The following is a 25,962-nucleotide window of genomic DNA, read 5'->3' on the forward strand; positions in this document are numbered from 1 at the left end:
GGCGATTTTTTCTTGTGAATCGCCAAAATCGGCGATTCATGGCAAAAATCGCCAAAATCGCCATCGTGAATCTCCAGAAATCGGCCACGGCAGCAAGGATAGAAAGTTCAATTTTTAAAAAAAAACACATGTTTTATTTGCTTTCTAAGTTGACTTTCCTCTTTGTTATAACCCTAAAGAGCCTTCTATTTGCTTAGTATGAGTAGAAGAGAGGAAGAGTGAGAGAGAAGAAGAGAAAAGAGAATCCATAGGTTTCCAACCGGCAAGAAGGAAGAGCACCAAATAGATCAGAAGTCCATTTGGAGAGGTCATAAATTGCATTGGGAGCATTAAGGAGTCAATATCAACAATCCTCAACTCATTTGCAAAAGGTAAGTGTTGGTTTTTTTTTTGCATGTTAGTGTAGTATGCATTTTTTGTTAAATTTTTTTAGTGTTCATTTGCAAATCTTGAATGTTTTTTATTTTTACTAAATTGCAAACTAGGGTTTGTTGTTTTGTAGTTTTTGTTTATTAGTTGCAAACTTTGATTTTTTACATGAATTTTTTTATTGCAGCAGCCCTTTGCTTTCATTTTCCAATTTCCACAATGGGTAAAAAAGATGAATGCTGGAAATATAATGAAGAGTTTCCTGGGAGAACCAAATATCAAACAAAATGTATATTTTGCAAAGAAAAAATAAATTCGGGAGGTATCTATAGATTGAAATACCACATTGCTGGCATACCTGGCCATGATGTCACAGTTTGCACTCAACAAACCGCTGAGGCAAAACGCTCTTGTTTAGTGGCATTAGAAAAAATTGAACAAGACAAGTTGACTAAGAAAATGCAACTTGAAGGGTTAAGAGGTATTGGCTCCCATGCTCCCACACACATCCGCAACCGCATCTACATCTGCAAGTGCATCTGCATCAGCTTCCGCATCTGTAGGTTGTGTTGGAGAGAGTTCTTCTAGGCCTCCTTTTCATCCTAGTGCTAGTGCTCATGTGAGTGTTAGTGGTAGTCGGTCTCATACTGAGACAGAGTCCAACACCAACCTATTGCGGCCTAGAGTGCGGAAAAGCAGAATGGATAGTTACTTTGTGCCCCGCACTACTCCTGGCTCCCAACCCACACTTGAGGGCATGGGTTTGAACAAGGAGATTCATGATGCTGCCAGAAAAGAGATTTGCAAATTCTGGTACTTTTGCAACATTCCATTTATTGCAGCCAGGTAATTGATTCTTTTTTCTTTGTTATCTTCAAAGTTAAAGTTAAAAGTAAAAGTAAAACTTTAATTATATCTACTTGTTTTATGATTTTAGTTTTTGACATCTAAATTTCTAATCAATATCATTATCTATTTGTGACAGGACTCCTTATTGGCAGAACATGATAGATGCAGTTACCATTTGTGGTCCGGGGTTTAAAGCCCCAACTGAGGCTGAGTTGAGTGGATACCTCCTGGAGGAAATGGTTGAGGATATGAGGCATGAGCTTGAGGACAACCGAAAGGAGTGGATCGAAAAGGGTTGCACCATCATGACTGATGGTTGGACAGATAGGAGGGGAAGAACACTCCTCAATTTTCTTGTATCCTGTGGAGGTGATTGATCATTCTACTTTCCTACATACATAATTTTGAATCGTGATTGACTATTTCAAATTTTGATTGTTGATTGCTAATAGTAATTATAATTCGTTGTTTTGTTACTTGTAGGATATACCATGTTCCTCAAATCCATTGATGCTTCTGCTCATGTAAAAAACGCCACATACTTATGTGAGGTTATTGAGGAAGTTATAGCAGAGGTGGGGGAACAACATGTGCAAGTGGTGACAAATAATGCAGCAAGTTATGTTGCTGCAGGTAAACTTTTAACTTTTTAAGTTTTGAAATAAATTTATTTGAATTTTGAACTTTTTCTAATTCTAACTTAGAATTTCTAAGTTTCCTAAGTTCTAACATGTTTGAAATTTGAATTTCTAATTATCTTAAAATTGTTGTAGGCAAACTTTTGATGGAGAGGCACCCCACCATATTTTGGTCCCCTTGTGCAGCACACTGCCTTGACCTCATGTTGGAGGAAATTGGCAAACTTGAGTGGGTCAAGTCATGTGTGGAAAGGGCAAAAAACATATGCAAGTTTATTTATAATCATTCATTTGTCCTTAGCACAATGAGGAAGTACACAGGAGACAAAGAGTTAACTCGTCCAGGGATCACGAGGTTTGCCTCGAATTTCATCACCTTGCAGTCCTTGTTGACATCAAGGGATGATTTGAGGAGCATGTTTGTTGGGCGGGAGTGGATTTCATCTTCCTATGCTACGACCACTGCAGGGATAGATGTGGTGGATTGCATATTTGATGATGATGGTTTTTGGAAACCTGCTAGAGAAATCCTTAAGGTAATTTTATTGCAATTTAACATTTAATATTTTACAGTTTACTATGCTAATTGTTTAATGATTTAGTTTTACCTTAAGTTATATTATTGAATTATTCTATGTTTAAGTTTTGACTCAAATTTTTGTTTTACTTTATATGTAGGCCACTGAGCCTCTTGTATCTCTCCTACGAACTGCTGATGGGGAGAAGCCCTCTATGGGCTACATATATGAGGGCATGGATAGGGCCAAGGAGGCCATTAGAGCTCAGTATGCAGGAGTGCAGGAGAAGTATGCCCCTATTTGGGACATCATTGATAGGAGATGGCAGAATCAACTCCACAGACCCATCCATGCAGCAGCTTACTTTTTGAATTCCGCATTTCGTTTTCGTCCTGACTTCAAGGCGGATGAGGAGGTTCTCACCGGCTTATATACAGTGATCCAGAGGTTGAGTACTGATGAGGATAGCAGTGCTGCAATTATTGAGCTTGATAAGTTCAATAATAAAGAAGGGCCACTTTTCTCTAGCAGGGTAGCCATAGATGCTCGGGAAACAATACAGCCAGGTAAAAATTAAATAATATATTCAATGTTCATGAATCTAGATTCTAAACTTAAAGTTGATTATGTAATTTTAGAGTTAACTTGTAATTTGTAATTTGTAAATGAATTATGAGACTAATTATTTTTATTTTCCCTTATTTCAGATAGATGGTGGCAAATGTTTGGGGCCACAACCCCAAAACTTCAAAAAATTGCCATTCGTATTCTGAGTCAGCCAAGCAGCGCTTCTGGATGTGAGCGCAGTTGGTCCATGTTCGAGCACATCCACTCGAAGAGCAGAAACAGGTTGACAGTGCAGAGGTTGAATGATCTTGTCTTCGTTCATTACAACCTCCGTCTTAGGATCAGACAAATTTTGGGCACTGACTCCTCTCCGATCATTCTGGAGGAGATTGATCCAGAATCAGAGTGGCTCACAGAGGTTGTAGATCCAGTCTTCACTGAGGAAGACCGTGCGTGGATTGACCAGGTGGATATAGAGGCTGAGGTAGCTAGAGCACGTTCTTCAGGCATTGGTAGACGCACACGTGCACGCACAGACACAGGCCCTAGCGACATTCGTGAGCCCATCTTATATGCGGGAGATATGGCTCGACAGTCCTCTAGGACCTACATTAGACGCCTCGCTACTAGGCAGACTGGATACTCAGAGGCTGAGGCTGAGGCTGTAGCCGAGCTTGAGGATGATGTTGAGGATGATGATGACTATGAGCCTGAGGCTTGAGCTGGAGCCTTGTTTTTATATTTTGTTTACAGATATTGATACTGAATCATTGATAGACATATGTTTCAAACTTTCATGGATCTTCATCTTAGATTCTTACATAAATTTATGATTTGATGTCTTATGGATCATCTTACATACATTCTATGATTTAAATCATTATGATCATTTGATTTCTATTTACTTCAGCTAGCCTACAATTTACATTTTAGATAACATAGTTACGTATGTGATGGATTTTATGTTCCATGTTTATGTATGTTAAGTTTTAACTTCTATTTGATGATGTTATAGTGTGCTTAAGTTATATTCAATAAAGGGTGCATAAAATAAGTTTTAAATTGTTAAAATCTTTAAATTTAAAGGGTTTTTTCAAATTTGTCAATTCATCGCCGATTCATTGCCGATTCACGATTCGATTCGGCCTTGCCGATTCCAATCCGATTCCGATTCACGTTTCTTTGGTCTATTGAGACTTGACCTTTGTGTTGACTTTAGAACTTGACTATTAACTTCATCCTCTTCTTTTTGGTACTTTGCAATCTTCTCATGTGACAATCCCTTCCCTGGTTGACTATCAACCTTTGGACCAGGGCACACTTCGCATCCTATACCTTTTATGTGACAGAGGTGTCCACGAACCCTGGTATAAGAACCATTATAATCCATCAAACACTCATGACACCTCCATTTAAAACCTCCACCGCCCTAAAATTTCTCAATGATGGTTATATGTTTCCATAATGGATATTTAGCATTTGGTTTGATCCACTTGTCATTTTCTGATGCTCTAACATCTGCTGATGATGACGCCATGATTAGGTTCTTGAAAAAAATAAAAAATTAGTAAAATTATAAAATCAAAACAAATTTATATTAAGCTATAAAGCACAAATTTAAAATTAATATAATAATTTATAAAATGATTAAATTAAATATATGTGCAATAATTTTTATTTCAAATTTAATTTTACAAGAATATAACTTTGAAACTTATATCTAAATTATTTAATAAGTAAATATACTCATAATATTAATTAATTTCGTCGAAATATAAATTTAATATTCTAATAGTAACTCTACAGTCTAAAACAATTATTAGACTTTATGAATTATTAAATATTATCACTATAATTAATAATACTATTTAATATTAGTTTAAATTTTAATAATTATAATTTTATTTTATTTTAAAAACTAAATAATATTAATTTATTAAAATTAAACTATTAAATTTTATATTTATTTATTCAATTTTCTCCATATTTGTAAAATAAAACTTAGACTCCATTAATCAAGACTCAAGGTCATTCATTCACACAACTCAATCATGCAAGAATCAGTAAATTCAATGCATAACCACATTTGTCAAGGAAATTTATATATATTAAATATATATATATATACCAACTAAACACACAATAGACTATGCAACGCAAAAGGATATGTAATTTGTAAATTTATTTTGAACTATATAAACAAAAATCATTAATCAAACTTAAAACAATATAAACAAACATAAAAAAAAAATTGAACTTTAACCATTTAGGGTTTCTGTAACACCACGCGCAGGAGAAATGGAGAAATGGAGCCGACCACGCGCAGGAGAAATGGAGTAGACCACGCGCAAGAGAAATGGAGGATGCAAACCACGTGCAGGAGAAATGGAGGATGCATACACAAAACATTCAACCTGGAGCAGATGTAAAAACGTTCAAGCTAGAGCAGACCCAAAATGAAAACATTTGATATATCAATCGCTTGAAGCTCAAGGGATTTATTTATAATTGCAAAGCTTTTGATTTTCCCCAACAATTATGGCATTTTTTTTATTTTTCCCAACGATTACGGCAATCTGGCGGAAATTTCTTTAAATTGACATGAAAAAAAATGACATTCTATAAGAAATTCGGCTCCAATTTTTTGGAAATCTTTTTCCACCATTTTTGGCACGGGCATAAAAATAGCATCTTTCCAAAAATAGGCAAATACGATTTTCCCTCGTATTTGCTCTGTTTCGTCTGCGTATCCGTATTAGATAGGGCAATACACGTGTTAGAGTTTGGAGGGTTGCGTTTCCGGTAACCTTGAATAGGACTTATTGCTAAACAAATAAACTTATGACTTCATGCTTTGTCTTTGCCTTCCATAGATGCCCCTGCACCAATGGGTTTCAATGGATGCTTGCATAATGGATACAGAGTCCGTTGTCAATGCCCTTTCATGCTTGAACAATTCTTGAAACTATTCTTCACTTTCACTGTTGATACCCTCGTCAATTGGTCAGCCCATTATGCTACCTTCACCATGTATCACTCTGACACTCCCAAATTCAAATCGGCAACAGCACCAAATGTTTGCCTCGTAGGGTAACTAGTTTAATGCATATGAGAATAATAATAAATGTAACAGAACACAGTATCTCAGAAAACTCACAATTGCTTCTTTATTAATTCCATAAAATGCTTTACAATGTTTGACAACAGCAACAATACGACAATGCCAACAACCATAATAGTGTATGTTGAATGTAATACATAACTTATATAGGTGTCAAAGGGGTGCGAGCACCAAGCGTCACGTTCATCCCCAACTACCTACTCTTTGGACTAACTAATTACCTGCCAACAATAAGTACCCGGTACGTGGGTATGCGTCCCAAGGGTGTAGGTACATGTACCCATGCAACCATGGAAAAAATTATTTTCACGTTAAAAACCCCATAAAGCATTATTTGATTATAAAACACAATTATCTGTAAGACTATAGGCAAAAACATAGGGATTTCACCTGGTTTATATACTCACACAAAAACTCAAATTTTTACCCTTTCAAGATGAGAGAGAGCCCACTAAAATATAAGACAAGGATGGCAAAATACTTGAAAGAAAGGGTATTGCTCACAACAATTCAAAACTGCCATTTATAAGTAATCAATAATCTAATGGTTATAACTTTATTACTATGATTATTTTGAATGGGATATACTTAATAAGACATGTGTAAAATCTATATAGATATGTGTGTGTGCGAGATTTTATAACCTTATATTAAGGGTCAAAGAGGTTTTGAAGAAACCCAAAATCCTATGTACAAAATGCTGCAATCAGCAAACAATCAGAAAAAAGGCAGCCAAGCCACAGCAAAAAGGGGACACAACAAACAGCAAAACAAGAACTAGTTCAGGCTTTTAAAAGCCTCAGCTGCTTCTGCTTTAAGCTGGGAAACATTAACAGAAAAAACATATATAAATTTAATATGGGTAATGAGCTCTGTAACATTATTTGATAAAATAAACACCCACCCTTTACTTTTATGTTTCTTGAAAGACAACCCTGCAAACATATTCCATGCTCCATGTAACTTACATCAAATTACAAAGGGAGATTAGAAATTAACAAATAAAGTTGCACAATCCTATGTGTGGAACGTGTGAATAGGGAATGCCAAGAAAAGAAATTATTATAAAGTTCTCTTCATACATTTTCCTATACAGTATTCAGAAGTCTCAATTTGAGACACTTATGAATGGAAGTAATATAGTTCCACACATACCATCTTTGGAAAGGGAAGATGAGAACCTAAAAATAAATACTAGACGAGAATCTCCTGACAACTATAACACACATGCCATTGTGACAAATACCAACTCAGAACTTAATAGTTTTCTTTAAAAAAAGGATGCAAGATAATGTATAGGACTGTGTGGGTCCTAGAGTTATTGTTTGATCTAGGGAATACACATATGCTACTACAACAAATACTAAGTCAAGATTAGTTGGTTTGTTGGTCAAACTTTATCAATAGAGATGCGAGGTAATGTATAGGACTGTGTGTGTGTCTCAGCAGAATAGTTTGATTCAGCACAGGGGATAGATTGTCATGAATATGATATTGACATATATAGTTAAAATAAACAAGAAAATTCTGCTAAAAGGCATCTCTGCTCAGCTGAAACCAACAGGTCAGATCCCCCATAATATAGCTTTAGCGGTGTCCTATAAAAACATGGATGTAATGTCCGCTTGTGTAATCTCTTAGGTTTAGGGACTATTTTCTTATATTTCAATTGCAAGAGACTTCTTTCTATTTAAAATCTTTACTTATAAAACAAAATGAAATACCTTGATACTTTGCAAGAATTAGATTGTTGACACCACTTGCATTTTGATGATAATCTTCTCGATCGTCTTACCTTATTAGCTGATATGTACTATACTCGGGCATACAAGGTGGATCTGAATTATGCTATCTCTACGAATCTTGACTATTCAAGTATTATATTGATAAAGTAGATCAATGTATATGTTATTATCCAATAAATATCTTTGATATGAACACTATATTATGGTCTGCTATATATAAACCTTATTAACTCAATGTGAGTTCATATTGCTCTTTCAAATATAACTGTACGAATTATGCAAATGATCTCCTTTTGCTTATCAGATATAATTTTATGAAATGCCGATGGAATGATGATGTACAACATAACTGTGCCAATGATTACTTGATCAGCCTAATCACTTATCTGATATTCTTCTTGTGAAATGGCAATATACTACTAGTTAGTCGATCACTGCTAACTGCTGTATCTGCTATGGCTTTATCAATATGCAAAGATGTCTTGTTTTGGTCTGATAAGAAATTCTGATCTGTATGAATAACAGCCTGATATGCCTGATTATCATAGCAATTATATAAGACGTTCTAATCTGAATGCTTTCCTGATATGTCTGATGATAATACTAGTTCTATATGGTGCTGTTTCTGATCTGTAGGACTTGTATTTATGTACCCAAGCGAATAAGGCCACTGCTCAACTTGAACGATCCACAAATGGATGTCAACTAGAAATAAAAAAGATGTTTGATGATGATTGGAATGATCTTCAATCCATTTTTAATATCATATGATAGGAATGGATGAGTGGCATCTCTTCATCGTAGCCTTAATGTGAAGCTCTTCATCGCACCTATTGATTGATCAAATAACTAATCCACTTTAGACTTAATTAATGAATTAACCATTCTTTACAAAGTAATTTGTGATTTGTTCTCTTGCTGATTGAAACCAAATAATCATTATTTTAAAAGCAATGATAATAAATGGATATTATAGTAATTATGATGATCACTCTACCTTAATATACAGTCCACCAAGTATTCTCCTTGCTTTAAGTAATCATTAATAATATCCGATACTATTCAAAATTATGTTCACTGATCATTGCTAAAGTAATATTTTAAATCTGCATCATGCTTCCTTCAATACCATATTTGTCTTTAGAATATTAATGAAAGGAACTTTACGATCAATATGTGGAATGACATATAATGGACATGTCAGAACATGAAATCGCTGTTTATTATGTGAACCTTACTGGTTCAATTTAATCAACGGCAATATCATGATCTTCATGTTGATGAGGTTGGCCACTACTAAGATCATTGAACCTAGATCATACTTTGGATAAGCTTAAGTATAGATTTTTCACTGGCGCCATGCTTTGAACAATAAAGACATTAATAAAAGCAGTTGGATGCTTATCATGTTTAATATGTATGTAATCAACAGTTCTTGTTGAATAGCCTTATTGTCCAATATTATCTGCTGTTTGGGAGCCAATATATCAAGATTATTTGCTTGAAGTCTTCAGCTTCTGATCATATAAATGGATGAGTACCATTTGGACATATCTGATCACTTAGTCTCATTATGGAAAACGATTTCAAAACTTCATCTTGTTGTCAACACTTTACTTGATGTAGGATAGGAAAATCGTGAAGTCTTATAAATAAAATGATTTTCCTTGAGAGGATCTTTATTACAGAAGTAATTGGTAAAATACTTGCTTGTTATTAACAGAGACCAGAGGATCAATTTATACAAAAGAATGAGACGATGTTTCCTTAAGAAACGATTGTAAAGAATAGAAACATTCAATTCTAGAGAATGCAAAAAAACAAAAGCAAACTAAAGCTAATTAGATATTTACAATAGATAACCATTAACTAATAACAGACAACTTATCTATTATTGTAATACCCTCCCTTAATAGTTAATCTATCCACAACACCAACCTGTCCTCTAAATTTGACAAACTTATCAGGATCAAGAGGCTTGGTAAGAATGTCTGCAGTCTAATCTATGGTAGGAACGTACTGCAAATCTATAGTCCCGTCTTCAACCAGCAGTTGTATGTAATGACAGTGAACATCCAAATGCTTGGTTCGTTCATGGAAGACTGGATTTTGTGCTAACTTGATAACGCCTTCATTATCAACAAATAGAGTAGTTGGTCCTGCTAGTGACATTTGCATATCCCCAAGCATCCGACAAAGCCAAAGAAGCTTCACATCTTGCCTTAACAATCCCTTGTATTCAGCCTCTGTAAAAGAGAGAGAAACTACCTACTACTTCTTACTGGTCTATGTGATTGCACCGGATCCCAATCTGAACACATATCCAGATGTTGACTTTTTATCATCAACAGAGCCTGCCCAATCTGACTCTATGAACCCACTGAGTTTAGGATTAGAATTTCGAGAGTACAAAAGTCCATAATCTGAAGTGCCCTTCACATAACAAAGCACACGCTTTGTTGCCATCCAATGAGCAGCCTTAGGAGCTGTCATTAAGCGTGATGTAATGGACACCCCTGGATGTCCCAAAAAACTAAACCAAATTGCTGAAAGGAATTATGTCAAACAGTTTGCATTCGACCTCTTATTTCTCCGTTTAATGTTTTAAACCCCTTATAACTCCGGAAATCAAACGTTTATTTGTTTGTTGTGTTTCGTGCATGGAATTGGTATCATACAACATAAATAAGAAAGAAACTACAATAATATGCAAAATGGAAATGAATTGCTGCTAATAAAATGTTATTTTCAGAATTCATAAAACCAAATACATGGCAGATTTATCAACTCACTAATTACTTCAGCAGTATTGACATAATACTCCAGCCCATGCTTTCGAACTTGTTGCTACAGTGTTTTGTCCTTCAATCAGTCCACTACCTTCGTAATATCATTCCCTCAAAGCGACATAAGCGTCGGAAAAGTAGTGAAGAAGATATGAGCAAAATACCAAATCTGCCTGTAGTTGGAAATGCAACTAAATTGCCTGATAATTAAGCCAATAATAAAGAATTCCAAAGGCCAAACCCCAAGAGAATGACGTCTACAATGTTACAAGAGAGGATAGACATCCTCAAATGCCAAGAACGGAGCTGCAACTCACACACCAATTTCTTCTCATATTCAACCTTGCTAATGAAGCCACAAATGCTTCCTTTTATTCTATTTCCAAGGGTCCGCTCAACTCATATGGGCAATGTGGGATAAAAGATGTGTAGTATATAAAACATTTATTAAAATACCCCTTATGTCTCCCTTGGGTACACATCCCCATAAAATAAATATTAAAGTAACACTTTAATATTTTACAATTAAATTAGACGTTACTTTAATAAAACTTCAGGCATTAAAATGTATTACTAATTGAACTCCGAATAATGCGAGTGATAGCTCATCGGAAAGCTCTCACCGAAGAGTATCAAATCCAATCACCAAAATTGACCTGCACTGTGTCCTGCCGACTTACTAAAAATAGTAAGTATGCCTGAAACTGGGTAAATCAACTTCGTTTTGGCCCAAACTGGAAATGACTAGGCCAAAACACTCCAAGATCCCATTAAACCCTTCGTTAGCCCTCGGGACCATGTAGAACAAGGCTAACACACACACACTTAGTCAACTGCTAAAATGGGGACATTACAGTCCGCCCCCCCTGAAATTGCTTGTCCTCAAGCAATCTCAGTCCAGCCTGCTGAATAACCTGCTCACTCTCCCATGTAGAATCTTCCTCCGGCAGGTCTCTCCATCTGACCAAATACTCCTTCACTATCCTATTTCTAAGCTTCCTCTCTCTAGTGTCCAGAATAGCCTTGAGTACTAACACAAGCTTCCCCTCCTCATCCAAAGGGGGTAAATCTGCAGAAGGCACTACATTCTGACCAATGGCTTTCTTAAGCCTAGACACATGAAACACATTGTGCACTCGATTGCCCTCTGGAAGCTCAAGCTCATAGGTGACTTTGCCCACTTTGCGAATCACCCTGTAGGGACCATAAAATCTAGGTTTCAACTTTTCAGCTCCGCTCTTCTTGAGCGATGACTGTCTATATGGTTGTAGCCTCAAGTAAACCATATCCCCTACCTCGAAGCTACGCTCTATTCGGTGCTGATCAGCATACAATTTCTGTTGATTCTAGGCCTGTTGTATATTCTCTTTGAGCACTTTCAGGATGTCCTGACTATCCTGCAATAAGTTTTTGGCTTTGGGCACTCTACTGTCCCCCAAAACTAAATCCATGAAGTTAGGTGCTTCATAACCATAGAGTGCCATGAAAGGAGTCATCTTGATGGACATATGATAAGTGGTGTTATAACAATACTCTCCCATATGCAACCATCTGATCCAAGCCTTTTGTTGTGCAGTTACATAGTTCCTCAAATATCCTTCCACCCATTTATTCACAATCTCTGTTTGCCCATCTGTTTGTGGATGATAACTAGTGCTAGGTGTAAGATCTGTACCACACAACCTAAACAACTCTTGCCAAAAAACACTCATAAACTTACTATCCCGGTCGCTAACAATGAATCTGGGCAGCCCATGTAACCTGAATATCTCTCTAAAGAAAAGATCTGCCACCTGTGCTGTTGTGTAAGTGGACGGAATAGCAAAGAAGTGAGCAAACTTCGTCAAGCGGTCCACCACCACATAGATGCAATCCCTTCCCTGCACTCGTGGTAAACCAATGATGAAGTCCATCGAAATACTTTCCCATTTCCTATCAGGAATGGGCAAGGGCTATAATAAACCTACAGGAAATGCGTGCTCTCCCTTATTCTGTTGACAAACCACACACTCCCTGACATACCTTTGAACATCATCCTTGAGCCCTTTCCATGAAAACCGCTCTCGTATCTGCCTGTAGGTCTTGAAGACCCCCAGATGTCCAGCTGTGGGTGCATCATGAAATGCCTTCAGTATCGCCTCTCTCAAATGTGATGACGGAATCAAATAAACCCTGTCCTGAACTCTGATCAATCCATCTATCACCTCATAGTGATCATCCTGTATGATACCTAAAATCAATCCAGAAGCCCAAGCATCTCCGACATACTCTGCTATAATCCGATCTCTCCAATCTCCTGAAATCTCTGCCAGAGCACATAAGTGAGGTCTCCGAGATAAGGCATCAGCCACCACATTTTTCTTACCTTTGACAAACTCTATGTCAAAGTCATAAGCCTGCAATTTAGTCACCCATTTTTGTTGCCGGTCATTAAGATCACGTTGGCTCATGAAGTATTTAATACTGTTGTGATCAGTATTGATCACAAAATGTCAACCTACCAAATATGATCGAAATTTGGCCAATGCATGCATTATGGCCAACATCTCCCAGTCATAGACAGAATAACTCTTCTCAACTCTCCGGAGCTTCCTACTCTCAAATGCAATGGGATGCTTCTCCTGCATCAATATTGCTCCAATCCCATCACCTGATGCATCACAATGAAGCTCAAAAGGCTTCCTGAAATCCGATAGAGCTAGAACTGTACATGAAGACATTACCTGCTTGAAATGCTCAAAACACCTCTGTGCTGCCCCTGTTCACACGAAGGCTCCTTTCCTAGTAAGATTTGTCAAGGGTGTAGCAATCTGTGAGAATCCCTTAACAAACCTCCTATAAAAACCACATAAACCAAAGAATCCCTTAAGCTGTGTAAGGTTTGTGGGAGTAGGCCACTCTACAATAGCTCTAATCTTTTCGGGATCAACTCGAACGCCATCTGCACTAATGATATGCCCAAGGTAAAGGAGCTTAGTCATGCTAAACTCACATTTAGATTCCTTGGCATACAATGACTCTCTCTCCAGAATAGATAACACCTCCTCCAGTTAATGTAAATGCTCCTCCCAGGTCTTACTGAAGACCAAGATGTCATCAAAGAAGATCAAAACAAATCTCCTCAGCTGCTTCCTGAATACCTGGTTCATACAACTTTGAAATGTAGCGGGTGCATTGGTTAGACCAAATGGCATAACCATGAACTCAAAGTGGCCATAGTGACATCGGAAGGCTGTTTTCTCAATGTCCTTTGCTCTCATCCCGATCTAATGGTATCCAGATCGCAAATCAATTTTGGTGAAGAAGCATGCCCCATGCAACTCATCAATCAGCTCATCAATCCTAGGAATGGGATACCTGTTTTTAATTGTTTTCTTATTCAGTGCCCTGTAATCGATGCACATGCGCATCGTCCCATCCTTCTTCTTTACCAATACTACTGCTGAAGCAAAGGGGCTCTTACTCGGCCTGATATGCCCCATTTCCAACAAATCCTTAATCGCCTTCTCTATCTCATTCTTGTGTTTCTTAGGATGACGATAGGGAGTAATCATAACTGGTTTGGCTCCCTCCTCGAGCTCAATAACATGTTCCATCCCTCTATCAAGAGGAACCCCATGAGGAATATCGCTAAATACTTTAGCGTGTCTATCAAGTATCTTCTGGATATCTGGTGGATGACTCTTTTCTTGTGGCTCTGGTGAAGTTGGCATAATGTAGCACTCTGTCGCCCACTCTATGTCATCATGACGAAAAAGTCTCTGCATTCTCCTCAAGGACACTACTCTGCAACCTCCATCCAAAAGTCCTCTAAGTACCACAATTCTGCCCTCATGCTGGAATCTCATCTCCAATTTCGCTAGGTTGAGTGTGAACTCCACTAGTGAAGCCATCCATGTCATGCCGAGGATGACATCATAATCTCCCATGTCCACAACATAGAACTCATCCTTCAACTCGTAGCCATCTCCAAACCTGATGTGAAGATTAGATATCTTCCGAGTGCATAATAATTTATCACCGTTAGCCACCATGACTCTAAACCCATCATGCTCCTTTGTCTGTAACCCTCTCCTAGCTACCAAGTATGCATCTATGAAGTTATGTGTAGCCCCAGTGTCAATAAGAGATATCACTTTCTGCCCCTGGATAGTACCCCTGACCTTAAATGTGATTGCCTTTTCGGCCCCTATCAAGCATGCCAACGATCTATCATCCTTAGGAATGCTGCTCTCCTCTATAGTGTTACCCTCATCTGAATCGGAGTGCTGATCCTCCCCCTCTAACTCTGAATCTTCTGCTGAAAAATACTCCATTTGATTTGCCTTAGCCTTGAGAGAACATTTATGAGATAAGTCCCAAGGCTCTCTACAATGGAAGCATAGCTTCTTCTTTCGAAGTTCATTCAAGGTTTCATTGTCTAGTCCTTTTGATCCTTCTTTGGATTTGCTATACTCTTTCTGAAACGGTTTTTTGTCTTTGTCCTTGCGGTAGGAAGAATCTATTGAATGGTTTTTTCCTTTGTATACCGAAGGGGCTAAATCTCGTGCCTTTTTAGTTGCTTCAGCTAAGGTGAGTGGATCATGTCCCTTCACCCAACCTCGTAATGGATCAGCAAGACCATCACAAAATAACACCACCAATCTCCTAGGAGAGATATCAGTAACAAGTACAGACAAGCGCTGAAACTCGGCAATGTAAGCATCCACAGAACCTGACTGTTTTAACTGTGCTAGTTCCTTGAAATGTAACTCGGGATCCCTAGTGTCAAATCTCTCAATCAATGTTTCGGTGAATTCCTCATAGGATGTAATCTGATTATGCCCCAAAGTCACCATGCCATGATGCCACCATTCATGTGCAACGTCATCCAAGTGCATAGCCGCATACTTGATAGCCTCCTCCTCAGGCATAGGATTTAGCTGTAAGTATGTATCTACCTTCTGCACCCAAGCTCGTGTAGTCATCTTCCCTGAAGCATCATAATAAGGTAAGGAAAGTTTTCCAACTTTCTTTCTCAGCTCAAAGTTTTGATTCCTCCCTCCTGCTCTAGGCATGTGTCTCATCCTCAAGTCCATATAATCTCTGAGGGAGATATCTGCCTGAAACTCCGGTCCACTAGCCTCCCAATCCCTCCTGAACTGATCCTGTAACTCGGTAATCTGCGGTTCGTTTACTGGTTGAACCGGATCTCTGGGTGGGAAGGTGGGTAGAAGAGGTCTTGAGCTCACAATCCGCGCTGGGCGTGCAATGTGTCTAAAGTTATCAGCCTCATTCTCATTGTTGCCGTGTCCATTATTACCATTAATGTTATTCTCAGGACCATTGTTGTTGCCTTGGCCTCCATGGTTATTGTTTCCCCCATTGTTATTGTTTGCCTCATTGTTATTGTTTCTGTTGTTGGCATCACCTGGATTAATATTGACACCCATCTATCTAGCCATGAGCTGCAACATCATGTCCATTTGCCTATTCTGCTCCTACTGCATACGCTGCCCCTGCTCTAATGTATCCAATAATTGTCTGAACATTACGTGCCCCTGATCTGGACCGGCATTCCCGCCTCCACCTAATCCTGTATTCCTATCATCTCGATCACCCATATTGTTGTCCTGATCAAAGAATATCTCCTCTGTGTCTGTATGGTTGGATTCAATGTCCCCCTGCATGGATGTACTAGACTGTTTGCTTTGCAAGTCTGAAATCCTATTTTGTTTTGCTCTGGTATCGCGGAAATTATAAGGCCCCTGTCGCATGCTCAAACATAAATGCTTAGCCTGTGTTTTTTTATTTATTTCTGATTTTAGTGTTTTGACATTTCGTCAAACACTTTTCCCTCTATCCGGCTGTTCCAAATTCCCTATAAAACCTCCACAGGATGGCAGGACTTATAGCTCTGATACCACTGTAATGGACACCCTTGGGTGTCCCAAAAAACTAAACCAAATTGCTGAAAGGAATTATGTCAAACAGTTTGCATTCGACCTCTTATTTCTCCGTTTAATGTTTTAAACCCCTTATAACTCCGGAAATCAAACGTTTATTTGTTTGTTGTGTTTCGTGCATGGAATTGGTATCATACAACATAAACAAGAAAGAAACTACAATAATATGCAAAGTGGAAATGAACTGCTGCTAATAAAATGTTATTTTCAGAATTCATAAAACCAAATACATGGCAGATTTATCAACTCACTAATTACTTCAGCAGTATTGACATATACTCTAGCCCATGCTTTCGAACTTGCTGCTACAGTGCTTTGTCCTTCAATCAATCCACTACCTTCGTAATATCATTTCCTCAAAGCGGCATAAGCGTCGGAAAAGTAGTGAAGAAGATATGAGCAAAATACCAAATCTGCCTGTAGCTGGAAATGCAACTAAATTGCCTGATAATGAAGCCAATAACAAAGAATTCCAAAGGCCAAACCCCAAGGGAATGACGTCTACAATGTTATAAGAGAGGATAGACGTCCTCAAATGCCAAGAACGAAGCTGCAACTCACACACCAATTTCTTCTCATATTCAACCTTGCTAATGAAGCCACAAATGCTTCCTTTTATTCTATTTCCAAGGGTCCGCTCAACTCATATGGGCAATGTGGGATAAAAGATGTGTAGTATATAAAACATATATTAAAATACCCCTTATGTCTCCCTTGGGTACACATCCCCATAAAATAAATATTAAAGTAACACTTTAATATTTTACAATTAAATTAGACGTTACTTTAATAAAACTTCAGGCATTAAAATGTATTAGTAATCAGACTCCGAATAATGCGAGTGATAGCTCATCGGAAAGCTCTCACCGAGAAGTATCAAATCCAATCACCAAAATTGATCTACACTGTGTCCTGCCGACTTACTAAAAATAGTAAGTATGCCTGAAACTGAGTAAATCAACTTCGTTTTGGCCCAAACTGGAAATGACTAGGCCAAAACACTCCAGGATCCCATTAAACCCTTCGTTAGCCCTCGGGACCATGTAGAACAAGGCTAACGCACACACACTTGGTCAACTGCTAAAATGGGGACATTACACGTGAAATATAGCTAATTGCGAAGCTGATATCAAGCGTAATAGCAGAGAGGTAGATGAGGTTGCCTACTAGCTGCCTGTATGTAGTATCATCAACGGAAGAAGAATCAAACTTTGTTGATAACTTGAGACCTTTCTCCATAGGTGTAGATGCAGGTTTGCAATCTTGCATACGGAATTTGTCTAACAAGGCCCTGGCATATTTGGACTGAGAAATGAATATACCAAAAGACTGTTGCCAGACTTCAACACCTAGGCAATAATGCATGAGCCCAAGGTCAGTCATATCAAAAGACTGGCATAAATTTTATTTGATTCCCTAAATCAAAGATGCCGAACTGCCAATGATGATCAGATCATCCACATAAATAACCAGAAGGATGATGTCACTGTCAGTAGTCTTGATGTACAGATTTGAGTCTTAAGAACTCCTCTTGAAGCCTTGATCACTAAGGTACTTATCAATTTTTATGTACCATGCCCAAGGGGCCTACTTCAAGCCATAGAGAGCTTTTACCAATCTAAGAACCTGATGGTCTTTACCCACAACCTTGAAACTAGGAAGTTGTGTCATGTAGACCTCTTCATGGAGATCACTATTCAAGAAAGCACTCTTGACGTCCATCTGATGAACGTTCCAACCAAACTATGTTGCCATGGCTAGGACTAATCTGACGATGCTCATCTTTGTAGTAGGAGCAAAGGTCTCCTCATAATCAATGCCCTAACGCGGAGAAAAACCCTTTGCCACTAAGCGAGCTTTGTACTTATCCAAAGTACCATCTGATTTGTATTTGATTTTGTAGACCCACTTGCAACCAATGGGTTTCTTCCTTGGTGAAAGATCAGAAAGGACCCAGGTGTTGTTCTTCAGCAAGCTTCGGTGTTCAGATGTCATGGCTTGTTCCCACTCTGGAATTCCCTTAACTTTGAAATAAGTTTGAGGTTCAAACACACAGTGAATGTTGGCCATGAGAGCAAAGTTAATAGAATCTATAGTTTTGCTCTTTTTTCGCGTAGTTCTGCCATCAATGAGCTCATCATCACAAAGATTAGCAAGTGTCTTAGCCCACCACTTAGACCGGATAGGAGAATGACCAACATTAGTACTAGGAGATGCTTGGTCAGCAGGATCCTCATCAAAAGAATCTGGATCAAACTCAAGTGAAGCATCTACAAAGTAAGGTGATCCTGCAGGAGAAGCCGGAGGTGTCTATATAGGTATCACTGGTATAACTAGAGCTGCAGGAGCCCTCCCAAATCATGAGCCATCATAGGTTGGTCTACTGGACCAGAAACAGGAGAAACAGACATGAATGGTCCTCGCTGCTCAACAAAGACTACATCTCAACTATAGATGAGACGAGAGGTCTCAACATCAATCAAGCGGTAGGCTTTGTGAAGACTGTTATATCTAGCAAGCATGAGTTTTTGACTCTTGGCATCAGGGATCCAAACAAAAGCAAGGGAGCCAAAAACCTTCAAGTAACTGATTCTAGGCTTGCGACTTGACCAGGCCTCTTCTAGAGTTTTACCTTTGACCACCACTGTGGGTAACCGGTTCGACAGATAAACTGCAGTGTTAACTGCTTCTGCCCAAACCTGCGTCAGAACATGTCTGTGTTCGAGCATGGAACGAGCCATCTCGATGATTGTCTTGTTCCGACGTTCAACTACACTATTCTGTTGTGGCGTGTGGGGTATGGTTAACTGGCGTTTGACGCCATGTGTATCCAAGAAGCTAGAGAAAGCATTAGAACAAAATTCCCCCCCATTGTCTGATCTAAGAGTAATAATAGATTTCCTAGACTCTTTTTCAACTAAAGGTTTAAACTTCTGAAATACAAGAAATGCATCTGATTTCTTTTTAAGAAAATACACCCACATTTTCCTACTAAAATCATCAACAAATGACAAAAAAAACCTAGACCCAAGAATAGGAGTGGCCATAGGGCTGCAGGCATGAACAAGCTGAAGTACCTGAGAAGCCCGCCATGAATCGCCACTGGTGAAAGGTGTGCGATGTTGCTTCCCAGCCTGGCATGCGTCACAAACTCCAAGTTGTTGAGTCTGAATCTCTGGCAATCCAAGAACAAGTTCATCTCGAGCAAGCTGTGAGAGATAATGCACATTTAAGTGCCCATATTGCTAATGCCAAAGTGTGCTAAGAGAAGACCTTTGAGCAGTCATAGCTAAGTCCTAAGAATCACTAGAATCAGTAAGTCTGAAAAGACCATTCTCAAGACCCACTACAACAGTAGACTTAGTCGCCCGATCAGTGATGGTGCACTGATGTGAACTAAAGGTAACTGCCAGGTGTGGAGAATGTCGCAGCAACTGACTGACTGAGAATAGATTTAGTTCCATCCCTAGAATGTAGTACACATCAAGGAATATGAGATTCCTCCCAACAGACTGAAGCTAAATGTTGCCTTTATCGACAACAGTGTGCTCTTTTCTACCACCAAAAATAACAGAGTCTGAATAAGGCTAGTAGTCAATAAACCAGTCTCTGCAGTGAGTGAAATGACGAGGGGCACCTGAATCAATGTACCAGGCAGACGACTTCACATGATCTATAGGTCTTTTAGCCATGAAGGCGTAAAAAGCAAATTTCGCCTGCTCAGTGTGCTCTGCACTGTTCACTTTGGGCTGCAAACCTGATTGCTTAGACTATGCAACTAAGCGTTTCCAACATTCAACCTTCATGTGTCCAAACTTGTGGCATTAGTTGTATTAAATGTTCTTTTTGGAACCATCTGATGCTAGAGCAAAGTACTTCTACTGAGATGGCTGTTGAAACTTGCCTTTATCCTTCTGAAAGGATTTCACAACAAAGGCTTGCTCTATGGAGGTGGAACTGGAGCTGCTACCGAACTGTTGTTTCCACCGATCTTGCCGAAGCAGCAATGTGCAAAAATCAATGAACTTCAAATCAACACCAGAAGATGTGATGTTGAGAGTCTCGATAAAATGCTCATAGGATTTTGGTAAACTCCAAAGAGTGATAACCAAAATATCCTCTTCCTCCATCTTGTGACCGATGGCAAGCAACTGATCACGGATTTCCTGAATCCAATTCAGGTGTGGTTGGAGCCAGTGCACTCATCCACGACAATAGAAAACAGAGTGTTTTTTAGAAAGAAGGCTCTGCTTTTGTCAGAAGTCTCATGAAGACCTTTGAGATGTGTCCAGATCTCGGTAGTTGTCTTACCGGATGGAATCTGAGAAAGCTTATCATCAACCACAAATAATTTGAGAAGCATCACTACCTCTCGACTATTTAGATCCCATGTATCTTGATTAGGACCCGGAGAAGTCAAACACTTCGTAACACCCAAAACAAGTTGATCGATGTTCCAATATTCAAAAATTGCGAATCCGCTATTTCCAGGTGCAATAATTTCGACCATTGAATTTGGAGTTATGCTCAGGTAGAATATTTGCCAGAGATGCCATGGCACGTTTTTCAATGAAAAACTTTAAAAATCTGTGAAGGCATGTTCTTCGAGGCAAAAATACAGAAGACCTAAAAAAATCAGAGTGACCTAGAAGAGAGCTTGAAGAACCCAGAAGGAATATGTTGTCGTTTGTTGGATTCGTTGGCTCGAAAATCAAGGCACAAAAAATCGAGGCACCCAAAAAGAACAAACAACAACCCCGTTGAGCTCTCGAAAAACCCACCAAGAATTTGAAATCAAAATATTTTTTCGACCCCAAAAATTAGGGTTTTCAAAAAAATACAATGGATAGCAATGAAAGCTCGGATTTGCAGAATAATTGAGTTTTGGAGGCCAAAAAATGGCGTTTTCCTTAGCAGAGAGAGGAGTCGATTTGAGGCGGCTTGTAATATGATGTTTGGATGCAGAAAGTCAGGTTTCTACACCAGAAAAAACATGAAATAGCAAACATCAGACCTCCAAAAAATGCGAGTTTGCAGAGCAAAACGCACGGGTTTTTCAAGGGTTTTCAAGGTTTGGATGACGCCTGTGAATTGCAAATGCAGGCCGACCATACACAGGGAGAAACTGCAGGTTGTGGAAGAAGAAATCACGCCTGAAAATCATGATTTTGCAAACGAAAAAACCCCAAGAAAAAACGGAATTTTCTAGTCATGAATTGTAGGGAAAAAATCGCCATTTGGAGACGATTTGTAGAGAACAGCACCTTCAATAATACACGATTTGCCTCAAACCCTAGTTCGTGATTGTAGGTTCATTCGAATTTCTCCAGGCAGAAAACTCTAGGCAGGTTTTAGAGAAATTAACGGAAAAAATTTTGAAAAAATTTAAACAAATAATTTCAAGAAGAAATTATAAATTTTTTCATAAAAAATGAAGTATTATCTCTGATACCATATTACAGAAGTAATTGGTAAAATACTTGCTTGTTATTAACAGAGACCAAACGGTCAATTTATACAAAAGAATGAGACAATGTTTCCTTAAGAAACGATCGTAAAGAATAGAAACATTCTATTCTAGAGAAAGCAAAAAAACTAAAGCAAACTAAAGCTAATTAGATATTTACAATAGATAACCATTAACTAATAATAGACGACTTATCTATTATTGTAATAATCTTTATGTTGAGCCTAATGCCACTAGTTTTTTAATAAGAATATGCAAAACTAACTATTTGAACTTCTAAATGCTATGTATGATTACTTGCTAGCTACTTGGAAGAATTCAAGACCTGCCACCTTGATCACATATGTTTTATTGCTAGATTGCATCTATGTCAAGGATGGGGACATCATAATGAAGAATAGTTGGTGGTTGCATTCCTTATTGATTACAATTTTAAGAGCAATAATAACTTTTCTTTGTTAATATTACACAATCACAAAGTAAGCAAATCCTTTTTGAAAGAGAAACATTCAAAATTGAGAAAATCATAAAGCTTTTTCCTGGGCTTAAGAAGGCAGATATGTTTCCTCGATTTGAGAGTACACTTTGTTTTCCTGAGTTCAATGTGATATATATGCATAATATTAATTGTTGCTATGTGCATGAATGAATATACTGGAAATGCTTCTTTTTTAACTTTAGTTACACAGCAGTAATGGGAAAGAAGAAGAAAAAATCCTGCACATCCCATTGAAGGACTTGCATAAGAATTTGTACCGAAGTTCACTGAGAATATCTGGACTAGCTAACACATCTCCACTTGTCGCTACCATAACTGGGTCAATTACTAATGCTGCACACCAAAAGATGAATAGACTAAGAATGGAAACTGACATCAAGCAACTAACTGTGACTGTTTCTTACTTACAATACAGCGTACCTCGCACTGGATACTCCTTTAGGCTTCTGCACAAGGCTTGAATAATGCCAGTCGAAGGAAGCATACCTGTCTTCACCTACACTTGTTTTCAAAGGTAATAAAATCATATTTCTAAATAATACCTCATCTGCTGGTGTAAAGTTCAACCCAAGAATGTTATGCACACTCGGCCATCAAATATGCTAAAATGATGTTAGTGCTTGAATCGCTAAATCACAAAAGGTTTAAACTTTTGACATATGCATGACCATTGCATGTACATATAGAAAAGGCACCTAATGCCTCCTTATGGCAAGGAAATGAAATTGAGGTCTACCACCGCTCCTGCAGCTTCGCCCAGCATGACTGGCTTATATGGCATGCCAATATCCACCCATTACCAAAGAGTAGAAGTAAATTTCCTCTGTCATTGAAAACTCAAACTGCAAGAGCCTTTAGCTTTCTAGACTTATATCAAATAAGCAAGAAAGGATTACATCAAGAAGGCATCTTAGGGCTAACACTTTCTGACCAAGCAGAAAGACGTATAATCAATCCGCAGACAGTTGACCCATGGTCAGAATCCACTATATACTCACTTGAAAAAATTAGCTTAGCATTAATTTTATTGCAAAGGTTATATAGGAAACTATGAAAACCCACATTTTCATGGAATCAATTCTAAAAACATCAAAAGTAAAGCCTACATAATAAAATAAAAATATATTACAAGGCCATTGTCTCAGACTGTTCACAAACTAAAAATTTGCAACATTAGCAAACACAGGTCCAAATCCATTCAAAATGTCAAAAAAGGGGAATCAAATATGCCAACAGGATAAAGGAAAGATATGTATCTGAGAACAGCATCCTTACCACATCTACTTCCATATCTGATAAAACGGATTTCAGCTGCTCGTAAACAAAATTCTCTGGCACTGGATGAACACCCTTCATGAAAGCAAACAATAAAACATAAGTCATAATGAAAATCTAATGCCCCAAAAAATGAAAATCTGCTTCACATTTTTCAAGCTAAAATTTCACTGGTAATTTCCTCAACTTTGAACAGAAAAAAGTAATCAATACTTTTCTAGCTCGTGCCCAGCCTGCAATGGTCTAATGGAGCAATTATATTAAGGATAATTCCAGTTTAAGTACCACCAAACAGGTGCCTAGCTAGTGCCACTGCCTTTAAGCAGGCCATAAGAAGCTAAATTTGGTAGAATAGATAGCACATGGCAGAAGCAGTTAAGCTAACATGTTTCTCAGCTTTCTGACGTATCTTCCCAGCCCAAAAACATTCAAACAATGATGACTCCGACAAGAGTAAGTTTACAATATACTTGAATGAAATAAACCTTTTCCTCCTTAAAATGTCAGTGGCAAAGTCATCAAATTTGTGGCAAAAATAACTGAGTAGGTCTTTCTGAAATCTGTGATTTTCATCATAAGATCAAATTTTTAAATCTAGGATACTGTTCAAAAATTGCACTATCGAGCTTAGGGCGTCATTCCTCTTAAAAATAATAATGCCAATGTTTCCTCATAGCTTGCCTAGAAACCTTATCAAATTGATAGTCCACGATATCAGAGATACATCAGTACGAGAAGCTGAAACCTACCGGGCCTTAAACCAGGGTCGTCATTCTGGTATTCCTGTGTCATACCACTACTAGACTATGACCCACTGGGCAAACATGATGAATAACTCACAACAAACAGGCGAAAACTTCAAACTCAATACAGATTAAGAAATGTTGAGTTTACCTGGACTCCCACAGTGTTTTGAGCTGTGACAGCAGTTATGACAGTAGAACAGTAAACTCCAAGGGCACCACATGCCTTCATATCAGCCTGTATGCCTGCCCCTGCCCCTGAATCTGAACCAGCAACACTTAACACGTGTGGACTCTTAGCATAATTGTTTTCCGCTTTTTGTTCTGTCATTGTGCTTCTAGACCTACAACTGCAGCTCAATGGCCTTTTCAAATTTGATACGCTACCAGATTTAATAAATGGATTTCCCCTTAGATAGCTTTTACAAGCAGAGCTCGTAATTCCCTGCCATATTGCATACCAGTCAGTCTAATAAACACGAATTTTCTTCTTCGTGAATTGACCAACATGAAATCAGTCATTTCTTTGATTATAAAGCCTATTTAAGAATTGACCTAATTCCAGACATACTATGAGAATTAATTTGGTAAGTTGGGAAGCAGAAATGTAGGAGCAAATATTTTAATGAAATTTTAGGAGACCATTCTTAGAAAAAACCTGAAAATGTTGATTAGGAAGCGAGTCCAGAAATGTAATGTGGAATGTGAGAGCCATTGCATAATTTTGAAATTTACATCACACGTGACCTTCACGAATAATAGCTGTCTGCAAATCAATTTTATCCGGGAAACAATTTGAACGGCAATTTGTTTAAAGCAAATTTACCTAGACAAATATAGGTACTGTTTGAAAATAACTAGCCGACGGTTAGCCGTTTGGCTATACTAAGCTCTGTGTGTTGACAATCTTCGTCGTTACGATAAATATAGCCCGAAATTGCCCTGCTAAGAATTATCAGATCAAATTAAAAACGTCGGAGTCTTATAAAAGCAGCTTTGGAAATGATGTTTCTTTATCCATAACTCTAAACTCAGGTGGTTCACTAGGCTTTTCATGTATTTTTACATTAAAGCCATGCGCGATGGCTAGCTTCTTGAATTATTATTAGTCCCTGCCTATATTTAATGTTTTTGCTGCAGTTAATCTATTAATCTATTAATTTTTACAGCCAAAAAAATCTAACAATCTAAAGTTTGTTAAAGTTCTATTTTTAAATTTAACTTTTGTTCACAAATTCCTATTTTTTCATTAGACAATACTACTTTTTTTTTGGGGTCTGAAATAATTTTTGAACTCAAAAAAATCTAAAATAAAAATAATAAATGTATTAATTAACTACAATTAAGATACCATTTAAATAATGGACTTTGCTAATGTCTTCTTACAATTAATTAAATGATGTAGGCTAAATAGCCGAGCCGAATAAATGCTAAGTGTAA

General features: G+C 37.9%; 3 protein-coding genes across 4 annotated transcripts in view; 2 read left to right on the top strand and 1 right to left on the bottom strand.

The window, feature by feature from the left end:
* Positions 1–25,642, bottom strand: part of TH1 (thiamine biosynthesis protein) — a 138,848-nt gene extending 113,206 nt beyond the window's left edge. Inside the window, exons 1-5 of one of the 2 annotated variants that reach the window (XM_089829482.1) lie at positions 25,349–25,642; positions 24,674–24,967; positions 23,780–23,854; positions 22,925–23,000; positions 22,762–22,837 (exon numbers count right to left, since the gene is read on the bottom strand). In XM_089829482.1, coding sequence (XP_089685608.1) covers positions 22,762–22,837; positions 22,925–23,000; positions 23,780–23,854; positions 24,674–24,853 — 407 coding nt within the window. In that variant the 5' untranslated portion in view covers positions 24,854–24,967; positions 25,349–25,642. Of the gene's footprint in view, positions 1–22,761; positions 22,838–22,924; positions 23,001–23,779; positions 23,855–24,673; positions 24,968–25,180 lie in introns of both variants that reach the window. The other variant, XM_089829481.1, reaches the window with a different exon arrangement.
* Positions 962–1,871, top strand: LOC149555444 (uncharacterized). The gene is made up of 3 exons (XM_089833662.1): positions 962–1,215; positions 1,355–1,587; positions 1,702–1,871. Exons 1-3 carry the CDS (start codon positions 1,070–1,072, stop codon positions 1,869–1,871), a joined length of 549 nt encoding a protein of 182 aa, XP_089689788.1. The 5' UTR covers positions 962–1,069.
* LOC149555445 (uncharacterized) lies at positions 1,851–3,784 on the top strand. Its single transcript, XM_089833628.1, has 3 exons — positions 1,851–2,392; positions 2,535–2,940; positions 3,082–3,784. Exons 1-3 carry the CDS (start codon positions 2,003–2,005, stop codon positions 3,660–3,662), a joined length of 1,377 nt encoding a protein of 458 aa, XP_089689754.1. The 5' UTR covers positions 1,851–2,002; the 3' UTR covers positions 3,663–3,784.
* Positions 25,643–25,962: the final 320 nt, after the last annotated feature.

The sequence above is a fragment of the Cupressus sempervirens genome, chromosome 5 (assembly GCF_028749045.1).
Source record: "Cupressus sempervirens isolate cs-2001-9-10 chromosome 5, ASM2874904v1, whole genome shotgun sequence".
Taxonomy (NCBI): Eukaryota; Viridiplantae; Streptophyta; class Pinopsida; order Cupressales; family Cupressaceae; genus Cupressus; species Cupressus sempervirens.